Consider the following 13,295-nt stretch of genomic DNA (forward strand, 5'->3'; position numbering starts at 1 on the left):
ATTGTATTTTATCAGAAAATGTAACATATAATCTATCTATGTTAGAGGGTTAGACTTTTATTTTGAAATTCCTTCATTTTTGGTCACATGAACTATATTGCTAAAAATGGCTGACAGGCGCACACAGATGTCAGTAACAACAGAGAAGATGTTTATGTTTTCATGTGTTTTTTATTTATCATGGACGTCTGTTCGGGCCGAGATTCATTCTGCAGTTCTCGATAAACAAACTGGCCAGCTGTCCTTGGAGGAGGGGTTCCGAGACGACTATGTAGCCTGGGCGAACTTTACCGACGACATCAAGAACTCGGGGTAAATTCAGTCATCTGATGTAGCTGTATCTCTGGGCTAGGGCATTACCGAGTTCCTCCGCTAACGCGCACCAACTCCCTGGACCAGAGCTAATCTAGGTTCATAGACGATGTAGGAATAAAAATATGCGTTTGGGTAAACAGCGAGTTACCACAACAATTTTATCAGAATATGACTTCTGAATAAGTCTAGACAATAACGTTGGATTGATAATTGGGGTATGGCAGGCGATGTTGTCCCCATGTTGCGGAATAAAGAGTTGTGAAAGTCTAGGTTTGAAATCAAATGTAACCAATTACTGTTCCAAATTCTAATATGAACAGAACATTTTTAAATCCACATGGGCCTCATTTATAAACGGTGCGTAAATTTCACCCGAGATTTGTACAGAAATACTGAGATGTATATACTTGGCGCACGCCATACATACGCATCAGACCTGTCATAAAAATATATGCATACGTGAACGGGGATTAACGCTGCCTGAAAAACGCCCTACAGTCACTTGTTATGCTTACAATAACACCCTTTATTTGCGGTATAGTTTGGTACGATTCATGCAAAAGACGAGTTGTTAGATATTTACTTATCAATATATTATTGAGTTTCTATGTCCTGCCATGGAGCCTGGACTCATAGACTAGACGTAACATAGTAAATGTAAATCTGGTACACTGAAATTGGCGTGGTTCCATAAATTAGATTACTTAAGGCAAAAACGAAAGTAGGGTGGATGAGTGGGCGTATAACGTGAACGTCTAGCTACCAAAAGGTTGCGAGTTACTACTTTTTACCTACTTTACAACTACTTAGCATGTTAGCTAACTCTTCCCTAACCTTAACTTTTCGCTAACCCTTCTGGGAAGAAGGCCTATGCTCCAGTTTTTGGGAAATTCGCTCAGCACTCCAGTCAAATTGGTCACGCTCCACTAAGCTCACATACTCTGGTTGGCAGGATGTTTAATCTTTAGCAGTAATTTATGCTGTATCTGGAAAATGACTGTCAATTTCTGAAATAAAAAACATGGCAAGTTGTTGTGGACCTGTCAGCATAAAACATTTTTGCATTAACCTTTCCCCCAACTTAAATGTGATGGACTGCAAGGGACTTCGGAAACGTAGGGCAGGCTACAAATATACAAATATGCAATTACAGTAGCTTACTAAGGCCTACTTCAATGTAAAAATGACTGTATACCAGTAATATAAGTCACACTGCCTATGACAGTCCAAAACAACCATTCGGAGTTGAACTCCTCACCCAAACAAATTTGATCATGATGTATTTACAATGTGTTCTCTCCCTCAGCTGGGCATATCTGGAAGTGACCACTAGCGGACGCTATAATGATAGTATCCAGGCGTATGCTTCCGGGGCCGTTGAGGCTGCAGTCACCTCCCAGGTAAGGTAGAGACCATCTGCCCCAACCCCTAACCTAAAACCATATCCTGCTGGGGCAGTGGAGTCAATCTATAGCTGATTGTGTGTGTATTTGTGTTTGTCTCAGCTGATCTATAAGCACTGGATGAACACTCTTATGGGATACTGCGGTCCGTTTACCTTCGAGTCGGGATTCTGCCAGAGACTAAAGGATTACATCACTTCCAACCTGCAATGGGTCAGACAGCAGATAGAGGAGCATCCACACTGTCCCTACTGGCACCAGGTACTGGCTGGGTCTGGGTCAGCCAGCATGCTAAATTATGAAGTGTCTGCGCCTTTTCTCTGTGTCTAAACAGTAAAGAATTATTGCTAGTGTGGCTCATTCAGTACACATTTGGGATCTAAGAACATCTTAGTAGAGAATATTTTTCATTTAGACTTTCTCTCTCAGGTGCGGTTGGCGTTGCTGCAGCTGAAAGGTCTGGAGGACGGCTACAATGATCAGCTGTCATTTCCCAGTGGCCCTTTCACTCTCAACCCCTTCGGCTTCCTGTAAGTGTGGTCTGTGATCTCTGTGATTGGTGGATTTGAGTTCACCCCATTAGTGACAGTCTCTGTAAGCGCCCTTGATTTAACGCGGAGTACCCATCTCCGGAGCAATGTAAATGGTTCCAATGGGGTGAGCTAAATGAAGTGTGGCCAATCATGCCTTGCATCACAGCTCTGACAACCCTCAATTTTGATGTGGCTATTTAGACTTTTCCAGATGGGAGGAGACCTAGAGGATCTTGAAGGGGCCCTAAACAAATCCAGCCATTCACGGACTCTGGGCTCCGGCTCTTGCTCCGCCCTCATCAAGTTGTTGCCTGGCAACAAGGATCTACTGGTGTCTCATGATACCTGGAACATCTACCAGGCCATGCTGCGCATCCTAAAAAAGTACCAGTTTGCCTACCGTGTCTCTCCTACAGGTAACCCTAACCCCTAAACCTCTCATAAGGATAACTTAACTCTGCCTACAGCGTCTCAACGTCCCCCCTTTCCCCCTAACATATACACTCTTCATGAAACACTCCTTGAAACTCTGCATCTGAACACTGGGAAAGTCCAAACATGAGTTATATGGATCAGAGTTCTATATTTCGAGTTTGATTTCTGTGTTCTGTTGTTCTCAGACAGTGATATGATCCCTGGTGGAACCCAGGCGTTCTCTTCCTACCCAGGCTCCATCTTCTCTGGAGATGACTTCTACATCCTTAGCACTGGGCTGGTGAGAGCTGTGTGTAATAAGTGTGGACATAGCATATACAGTGTGTGTGTAGTCTTTTTATTTTAAAGATGTCCCTCAGGTTACTCTGGAGACCACCATTGGCAACAGTAACCCCGCCCTCTGGAAGTTTGTTCAACCAACCGGAGCAGTGATGGAGTGGCTGAGGAACATCGTAGCCAATCGGCTGGCTACAACTGGCAAGGCGTGGGCAGAGATTTTCAGCAAACACAACAGCGGAACGTAAGTCTCTGTGGTCCCTCTGGTTGACATTAGCCCCTTTTTCCTGTAGATGTCCACCATGTTGGTTATCTCTCCGGTTCGGTCAGGCTGGAGCTCTGCAAACCAACTCTCATACAGGCTTTTGAACTATCCATTTAAAGGAAACTAGGAGAGGAAGAGTGAAGGGAACTATCCTTTTAAGGAATGAAGGGAAGTAAAACTATAATCGAGTTTATAAAACATCACATTAAATATCATGAGTGGGGGAGGACAGAGTTAAGTCAGCTGATAAAGTAGTGTCTCTAAAGTGCTGAGTTGTCTTTTATGACACACACTTCAGGCAGGCCTGGGAAAGCAGGGCTGGGACTTATCAGTAATGCCCACTCAGGCCAAAGTCCCCTGAGGTCAAAAGTGACACACTCATGTTGTTTTGTATGGTTACATTTATCTGTCTTCTGCAGCTTTTTTGTTTATTTCTCTAGCCTATCTCTATCAGTGGAAGCTAGTGGGAGGAGCTATAGACTTTGTAATGGCTGGAATAGAATGGAGTCCAACATGTGGTTTCCATATGTTTGATACCGTTCCATTTATTCTATTCCCGGCATTACAATGAGCCGTCCGCCTATAGCTCCTTCCACCAGTCTTCTCTGATCTCTAGAATATCTACACAGTGTCTTATCAGCCTCAGTTACTCAGCACAGTGGAACCTGAGACTGACTAGTGTATCATCGTCTTTAATTACTCAGCCTCTAAACAGACCCACATACCACATAGTGTCTACCTTTAAAGTTAATGTATTCCCTCGTGTGTGTGTGTGTGTGTGTGTGTGTGTGTGTGTGTGTGTGTGTGTGTGTGTGTGTGTGTGTGTGTGTGTGTGTGTGTGTTAGGTATAATAACCAGTGGATGATAGTGGACTACAGGCATTTCACTCCAGGGATGACAGAGACTAAGGAGCAGCTGTTTACTGTGCTGGAGCAGATCCCGTAAGACAGGCAACACACATACACACAACAACCTCTCAACACATATACATTTTGAGAAATGGGCTGGTTATTTATCAGTAACATTAATAGGTGTGTGTGGTTCTGTTCTGTAGTGGGCTAGTTGTTCACTCTGATAAAACCCAGGAATTGCTGCAGAAAGGCTACTGGTCTAGTTACAACATCCCGTAAGTACCAATAACATCGAAAACTACCACACACTAGTAATGACTATATTATTAATAAAAAGAGGAGTTGACTGTGTTGGTCTTGCAGGTGTTGGAGTGGATGGTTATAATTTGTTCAGCTTTAACGTGTATATGTGTGACGCACACTCTCGCTTTGTGTTTGTGTAGGTACTATGAGGAGGTGTTTAATGCCAGCGGCTGTAGAGAACTGGTAGAGCAGTTTGGTCCATGGTTTTCTCTGGACATGAATCCTCGAGCCCAGATCTTCAGAAGGAACCAATCACACGTCACAGACATGGACTCCATGGTCCGCCTCATGAGGTACACGCCTCCATTCAGAGGCTTCAATCCAAATGTGTCACAGGAGGGAGATGGACAGACCTGCTTTTATACACAGTCATTTCCATGTAAAAGGACCCATGAGCACCAATGTGAAGTTTATAGGGGCATGTCAAAAGTGTTTTTAAAATTTTAATTAAGGCATACATTTGGAATAAGCAAAGGCTTTGATAAGTGGTCAAACAGATGGACAATGGATCCAAATCAAAGTTTATTTGTTACGTGGCCGAATACAACAGGTGTAGTAGACCTTACAGTGAAATGCTTACTTACAGGCTCTAACCAATAGTGCAAAAAAGGTATTAGGGGAACAATAGGTAGGTAAAGAAATAAAACAACAGTAAAAAGCGAGGCTACATACAGACACCGGTTAGTCCGGCTGATTGAGGTAGTATGTAGATATGGTTAAAGTGACTATGCATATATGATGAACAGAGAGTAGCAGTAGCGTAAAAGAGGGGTTAGCGGGTGGTCGGTGGGACACAATGCAGATAGCCCGGTTAGCCAATGTGCGAGAGCACTGGTTGATCGGCCCAATTGAGGTAGAATGTACATGAATGTATAGTTGGTGACAATGCATATATGATAAACAGAGTAGCAGCAGCGCACATCGAAGAGAGGGGTCAGTGAGGTTGGATGGAGAGCATTTGGGCAGTTTTCAGCATACAATGCAAATGGATATGTTTATTTTTGAACCCATTGTAGATTTTGCTTTAGCCATTTGATTACCTGTTCAGGAGATAGAAATGAATGTACTTTGGTGTAAAAAGTGCAAATCAATCCCAGAACAACAGCAAAGATACCTTGTCTTCCATAAAGGCCAGAGATGCTGGTTGTCCTAGGAAACAGCTGTACAATCCAAGTATCTGGGCCTCTTGGCTGCATCTCTGATCAGTCTTCTCCTTGTATGAGCTGAAAGTTTAGAGGGACGGCCAGGTCTTGGTAGATTTGCAGTGGTCTGATACTCCTTCCATTTCAATATTATCGCTTGCACAGTGCTCCTTGGGATGTTTAAAGCTTGGGAAATATTTTTGTATCCAAATCCGGCTTTAAACTTCTTCACAACAGTATCTCGGACCTGCCTGGTGTGTTCCTTGTTCTTCATGATGCTCTCTGCGCTTTTGACGGACCTCTGAGACTATCACAGTGCAGGTGCATTTATACGGAGACTTGATTACACACAAGTGGATTGTATTTATCATCATTAGTCATTTAGGTCAACATTGGATCATTCAGAGATCCTCACTGAACTTCTGGAGAGAGTTTGCTGCACTGAAAGTAAAGGGGCTGAATAATTTTGCACGCCCAATTTTTCAGTTTTTGATTTGTTATAAAAGTTTGAAATATCCATGATTGTGTCCCACAGTTTTAAAAAGCCTGAAGTGGCCTATATCGACATATATCCACAGTAAAAACGAGTCCTATATCGACATAACCTGAAAGACCGCTTAGCAAGGAAGAAGCCACTGCTCCAAAAACGCCATAAAAAAAGCCAGACTACGGTTTGCAACTGCACATGGGGACAAAGATTGTACTTTTTGGAGAAATGTCCTCTGGTTTGATGAAACAAAAATAGACCTCTTTGGCCATAATGATCATCGTTAAATTAGGAGGAAAAAGGGGGAGGCTTGCAAGCTGAAGAACACCATCCTAACCGTTAAGCACGGGGGTGGCAGCATCATGTTGTGGGGGTGCTTTGCTGCAGGAGGGACTGGTGCACTTCACAAAATAGATGGCATCATGAGGAATTGAAAATGATGTGGATATATTGAAGCAACATCTCAAGACATCAGTCTTGGTTGCAAATGGGTCTTCCAAATAGACAATGACCCCAAGCATACTTCCAAAGTTGTGGCAAAATGGCTTAAGGACAACAAAGTCAAGGTGGCCAGAATTGAAAAAAATGCAAACTAGGAGGCCAACAAACCTGACTCAGTTCTACCAGCTCTTGGGAATGGGCCAAAATTCACCCAACTTATTGTGGGAAGCTTGTGGAAGGCTTTCTGAAATGTTTGACCCAAGTTAAACAATTTAAAGGCAATGCTACCAAATACTAATTGAGTGTATGTAAACTTCTGACCCAGTGGGAATGTGATGAAAGAAATGAAAGCTGAAACAAATCATTCTCTCTACTATTATTCTGACATTTCACATTCTTAAAATAAAGTGGTGATCCTAACTGACCTAAGACAGGGAATATTGAGTTGAAATGTATTTGGCTAAGGTGTATGTAAACTTCTGACTTAAACTGTCAATTGTATTTTAAAAAAAAGTGTTGAACATCTAAAATATTTTCAGAAAATAAAGCTCTAGCACCACGAAGATACATAAAAAAAATCTTATTTTACCTTTATTTAACTAGGCAAGTCAGAGAGTTGTCTCTAGAGAGTTGAAAACAGCAGGTCTGGGACAGGTAGCACATCCGGTGAGCAGATCAGGGTTCCATAGCTGCAGGCAGAACAGTTGAAACTGGAGCAGCAGCACGGCCAGGTGGAATGTGGACAGAAAGGAGTCATCAGGCCAGGTAGTCCTGAGGCATGGTCCTAGGGCTCAGGTCCTCCGAGAGAGAATTAGAGAGAGCATACTTAAATTCACACAGGACACCAGATAAGACAGGAGAAATACTCCAGATATAACAGACTGACCCTAGCCCGCTGACATAAACTACTGCAGCATAAATACTGGAGGCTGAGACAGGAGGGGTCAGGAGACACTGGCCCTGTCCGACGATACCCCCGGACAGGACCAAACCGGCAGGATATGTCCATTGCTCGTGTTTCTTGGCCCAAGCAAGTCTGGAGCTAGGGGAGTTAGAGCCCTGTCTAGGCAGGATATAACCCCACCCACTTTGCCAAAGCACAGCCCCCACACCACTAGAGGGATATCTTCAACCACCAACACACTACCCTGAGACAAGGCTCAGTATACATGGGGCCAAAGGTGTAACGTTAACTTACACAGCGACTCAACTTTCGTAAAACTTGTTCAGGAAACCTAAACTCGATTCTGAACCTTAAAACTTACTTCAAATATGATGCTTTCGCCAATCGCGAAAAGAGCTTGTGGAAATATTCTCTCTTCTTCTGTCTGTTATTCTTATTATTTTGTATCTCTCAACCAACGTTAATATTCTCTCTTCCCTGTCCTCGATTTGAAAACGTCAAAATAAATTCTTCTTTCAACGAGGTGAAATGAGATATCAATCAGCATCAAACTGCCAGTAGCAAATTAAATTTTGGTAGATGTGTGTTGTGCTGTACATTGATGTCCAAACTTGGTTGTTATTGCGTTGGACTAGTTAACTGTAAGGTTGCAAGATTGGATCCCCCGAGCTGACAAAGTGAAAATCTGTCTTTCTGCCCCTGAACCAGGCAGTTAACCCACCGTTCCTAGGCCGTCATTGAAAATAAGAATGTGTTCTTAACTGACTTGCCTAGTTAAATAAAGGTATTAAAAAAAAAAAATTATATGACATTTTTAAAAATCGGCAAATCGGTGCCCAAAAATATCGATTTCCGATTGTTATGAAAACTTGAAATTGGCCCTAATTAATCGGCCATTCCAATTAATCGGTCGACCTCTAGTCTGGACCAACCAAATTTTGTCTTGTTTGGGGCAGAGCTCATTAAAATAATAGCCACTGTGTAGAATAATACCCAAATATGCAAACATGGATATTGCATATTTCTACCTTTTTGTACCTATTTAGAAAGCATCACCATGAAGAGAATTACATTCATAGTTATGCATTTCTTTGTAGTACACATCAGGAACCAATGATTCCGTTACTGTAATTCCGTTGCCAGGTGTAAATCCACTTCACTTACTGTAGTTCAATATCCAAGAGATTTTCTCAATGTGTCATGTCATAGCTGACACCCCATTTGTTCTGCAGACATTGTTGAATCTTAATTCAGATCAGGTATTTAAGAGTTTTTGGAAAATATGGACACATAAACTGAGGAAGATGTTTCCAGACTTTGCATCTGTACAGTTCTTCCAGTAAATGTTTTGTAAAACGTTCAGTGTAAATGGTTAAAAGTAGTTCTTGTGCAGAGTTGTATGTTTTGTTTGGCATACCTTTTTAAGTGAAATTGGAGTCTCAGCTCAATTCCGTTACTGTGGAATTGTCCACACCTGACCTGTATACGAGTACCCCTACTGACATTTTAGCCTATGTATAAAAATATCCCTTCCCTCTCTCTCTGTGTAGGTATAATAACTTTAAAGAGGACCCATTGTCACGGTGCGAGGGCTGCGACCCGCCTGCTAACGGGGAGAACACCATCTCGGCCCGCTCCGACCTGAACCAGGCTAACGGGACATATCCCTTTGGAGCGCTGAAGCAGAGACCACATGGTGGAACGGATATGAAGGTAAGGCTGTAATCCCTCTACTTTTGTCTTGCTCCTCCATCTATCTAAGTATAAATTAGGTGAACTGTAATGTCATGCCTCCTGTGGGTATCACTAATTGGCTGTGTGCGTACCTTTCCTTGTGTGTAGGTGACGTCTTATGAGATGTGGCGTGAGTTTGGGTTCTTGGCAGCGAGTGGACCCACGTGGGACCAGGTACCTGCTTTCCAGTGGAGTTCCTCTCCCTACTCAGACCTGATGCACATGGGACACCCCGACACCTGGGCTTTCACACCTATACATGTCACCTGGTCTACCTAACCCGTAACCTTTAAATGAACCCTACACGCACACATCCATCAGTGTAAGAAAATAAACTGAGGGGTGCTGGATTTCATTTGAAAATGGGAAATGATTACAAATGTAATGCAAATGGATATACAGTAAGCATATGTTTACTGCACTGCTGTTTGAGATGAGGGAATGTGTTTTAACAGTTTAAAAAACAAAATCATCTTTTGCTCATACTGGCTGTCTCATATTGAATGTAATGTGAGATGGTATAACTCTGTTTGAAATGAGACTTCCACTATTGACAATATTGAGGTAGGAAATTGTACCTCTTAGACGCACAAAAAATACTTTGTTTGGGCAATAGAGAATGATTTTTGTTTTCCATTTTTAAATCTGTTTTCAATTTGTATCCTAAAGTATTCTGCCATTTGATTCATGCTGCTAAGGCACTGGTCAATTCATTTAATTCATATCAACGCTATTAAGACCGTAATCAGATCAAAATATGTATTACATTTCTCATTTGACAGATAAAGGCTTGAATGTGTCCAGTTTTTTTTATTCAATGGTCAATGGTTGTCATTAAATGAGTTTTGAACTTCAGTTGTGTACTGTAGCTTATTCATAAATACAAAGCTGGCATACTGTCTTTTGTTGTCTGACACTTCTATCAGATGGCACAGACTTTCTGAAGCCTACCTGAAAGCAAAAGAGAAACATTATTTTCTCACCACTTTTTCATCATGCTAACGCAGGTACACATACACACAACGGTCATGACCCCTCGCTCTCAAAGCTCCATTGACACACCCACAAGTCACAACCTACTCACCACCATGCATAGCGAGAGGGATAACTGGGCCCAAAATCTGTCTTCTCCAGCAAGTGGTGTTTTTTTTTCTCTCTTTTTTTGCTCACCAAGCAAGGAGTTTTTGGAGGTCAATGAGTGTTGAAATTGGTCAACAAAAAATGTTATGGCTTATTTGATTGAATAGAAGTTTCGTAATGCATAGGTTGTTATGAGTGAATGTAGGACGTGACATACTGGCAACTTTGAGAAAAAACACTTTATATCAGAGATGTGCCTGTTGTTCATGCATATCTACCCTCTCATTGGCTAGAAGGGTCCCACCTGATCTTGCCTCCTGACCTCCTTCCATTTTTGAAGACATGTATTTTCATTGTTAGAGCAGCCATTTGAGCATCTGGTCAATATAATGGATACTCTGTTAGTACCCAGCAGAGAAGGAAGGAAGAAAATAGGGAGGATGGTTGGGCTGAAGGACTCTTTCCGATTCTGCTTCTGTTGTTGATCAGTTTGATGGAGTGTCTCATTAAACTGTTTGCCTGCTGTTATTAATCTTAACCCTTGCCCTGTCCACAAACAGTGCCCTCTGATACTTTTGACTTTCTACACTTCTCTGATGGGTGACGTAAACATTAATAAATATTTCAATTTTACAACATCTAAGGTGTCTATTATTCCTCTCAGGCCTCTAGGCACTTCCATCGATCTGAGCCGCCTGCAACTGTTCATCCCAGTCCAGCTCCCCTCTCTGCAGCCACCACAGTGGTGGAGCATCTTTCCCACCACCGTCAAGAAAAGTGGAGTCGCTGCCCATCTTCTGCCACAGGCTGAAAATCCATCTCGTCATGCTGCACCTTGGCTCCCGTACTGCCTTCCCTAGCTTATCACTTCTCCTACAAAGATCACTTGTGGTGGGCACTAAATCCACACAATCACAGATAAAACTTATGTTGAATCTTGCACAGTTTATTCAGCGTGCCGCTGCTAAATGCATGTTGGGAAAACATTGCCTATTGCCTTGGGCAAGTGAACTGAGCAGTCACACAAGTTGAGCCTGCTCCGAGGTTGGCGATTTGTTATTTATTTTTTAAGTGAAAAAACTGCAATGAATTCCAGTAGACTAAAACTGATATTTATGGTTCCTCTCCATTGTTTAAGTGAAAGACAGACAATTTAAGCAAGGACACGGGCAGCCATTTCAGAATTTGCCTGAGTGACAATCAACATGGCTGTCTAGTAACTAACAACAACACACACACTGACAAAACACACAGCTTAAACACTTCATTTCACCTAGGTCCCAAATGAACAAGCAAAATGATTCAAACAATGGAATATTATTGAAACAAGTTAAAGCCTGTTCCATTATTAGTAACATTTCAGGGAATTCTTTACTGGTGTATAAACCGTTAGCTAACAGTTGCTAGTGCAACAAACTTACCATGGGAAAAATAGAGAAAAGGCCAAACGAAAGATAAACGTTTAGTTGAACAGAGTTGAAATTGAGAGCTAGCCTAGGACTATGGTAGAGCAGCATAATGGGCTCCCTGGATTCCTCAGCTACCTAGCTAGCTAGTAGGCTTCATTATGCATATTAAAATAGTAATATTCAACAATTTACTATTTTATTTTTTACCCCCTTTTTCTCCCCTATTTCGATATTGTCTGCAACTCCCCAATGGGCTTGGGAGGCAAAGGTTGAGTCATGCGTCCTCCGAAACATGACCCGCCAAACCGCGCTTCTTAACACCCGCCCGCTTAACCCGGAAGCCAGCCTCGCCAATGTGTCGGAGGAAACACCGTTCACCTGATAACCAAGGTCAGCCTGCAGGCGCCCCGCCCGCCACAAGGAGTCACTAGAGCGCGATGAGCCAAGTAAAGCCCCCCCGGTCAAACTCTCCCCTAACCCGGACGACGCAGGGACAATTGTGCGCCGTCCTATGGGACTCCCGATCATGGCCGGTTGTGATATAGCCCGGGATCGAATCCGGGTCTGTAGTGACTTTAGCTACTATCACACAGCTTGGACAACCATGAATACCCCACAAGACATGCCACCAAAGGTCTCTTCACAGTCCCTGAGTCCAGAAGAGACTATAGGAGAAGCACAGTACAACATAGAGCAATGACTACATGGAGCTCTATTCCACATCAGGTAACTGATGCAGTAGAATCAGATTTAAAAAAAAACAGATAAAAATACACCTTTACAGCAGGGAACAGCAGGGAGTGTGAAGAGACACACACAAAAGGTACAGACATAAGCTAGCACAGGCACTCTACACACATGTACAATTTAATATTCTAGTATGGTTGTATTATACATTTTGTATTGTAGATATCTAGTGGTGTAATAATGTTATATGATGTACTTTTTTATATTTTGTTTTACATTTAATGTAAGTGCCTTAATATGTTTGGACCCTAGGAAGAGTAGCTGCTGCCAATGAGATCCTTAATAAATACAAATATTGACGACGTCCGTCCTAGCTCGCTCATTAATGTCTTCATCGAAATATTGCCTCTTATCCGCTCGTCGTCCCCTTATGCCATAGTTTGTACATCTCAATTGTCAGTAGAAACCACATTGGTTTAAGCTAGTATCAGCCATATCAGCTATTTTTTTTAAGGCAGTAAATTAGGCTGAATGAACTGTTTTGCTGCTAGGCAAGGCTCAGCTAATAGCCAGGTGTAGCAGTGGTAAGGATTCACTGTAAAGCAAGCCCCGGTTTTGGGACTTTATATAGGCCCGAACAGTTTGTGGGCATCGTTTGTCACCGTTATGGTGCAATTCATGTTTTTACACCAGATACTGACTGATTTTCTGATCCACGGGGACTACGTTTTCTTCTAAGGTATCATGTGAAATCCATAGATTAGGGCCTAATGAATTGGTTTATTTCCTTATATGAACTGTGACTCGGCAAAATCTTTGAAATGGTTGCATGTTGCGTTTATATTTTTGTTCAGTATAGTTAGGATTTGTACAAAAACGTTTACCCGACCGGTAGTTTAGAGGGTAGAGTAGGAAACTATGGAACATTCAGGTAGTTGACGAGTAATTAACCGTTTTCCGGCACAATTTGTTGAAAGCGCCAATGCCTTCTGAAAGCCTCGTTTTCCAACCCGTTTTCCCATCAATATTA

At 42.3% G+C, this 13,295-nt stretch overlaps 1 protein-coding gene across 1 annotated transcript; it reads left to right on the plus strand.

The window, feature by feature from the left end:
- Window positions 1–78: 78 nt before the first annotated feature.
- On the plus strand, window positions 79–9,944 carry LOC139390219 (phospholipase B domain containing 2). Its single transcript, XM_071137476.1, has 12 exons — window positions 79–312; window positions 1,622–1,715; window positions 1,821–1,979; window positions 2,148–2,248; window positions 2,453–2,667; window positions 2,872–2,966; window positions 3,046–3,206; window positions 4,073–4,168; window positions 4,282–4,353; window positions 4,522–4,674; window positions 8,906–9,068; window positions 9,198–9,944. Exons 1-12 carry the CDS (start codon window positions 107–109, stop codon window positions 9,366–9,368), a joined length of 1,686 nt encoding a protein of 561 aa, XP_070993577.1. The 5' UTR covers window positions 79–106; the 3' UTR covers window positions 9,369–9,944.
- The last annotated feature ends 3,351 nt before the right edge of the window (window positions 9,945–13,295 follow it).

This window comes from Oncorhynchus clarkii, chromosome 30 (genome assembly GCF_045791955.1).
Source record: "Oncorhynchus clarkii lewisi isolate Uvic-CL-2024 chromosome 30, UVic_Ocla_1.0, whole genome shotgun sequence".
NCBI classification, from domain to species: Eukaryota; Metazoa; Chordata; class Actinopteri; order Salmoniformes; family Salmonidae; genus Oncorhynchus; species Oncorhynchus clarkii.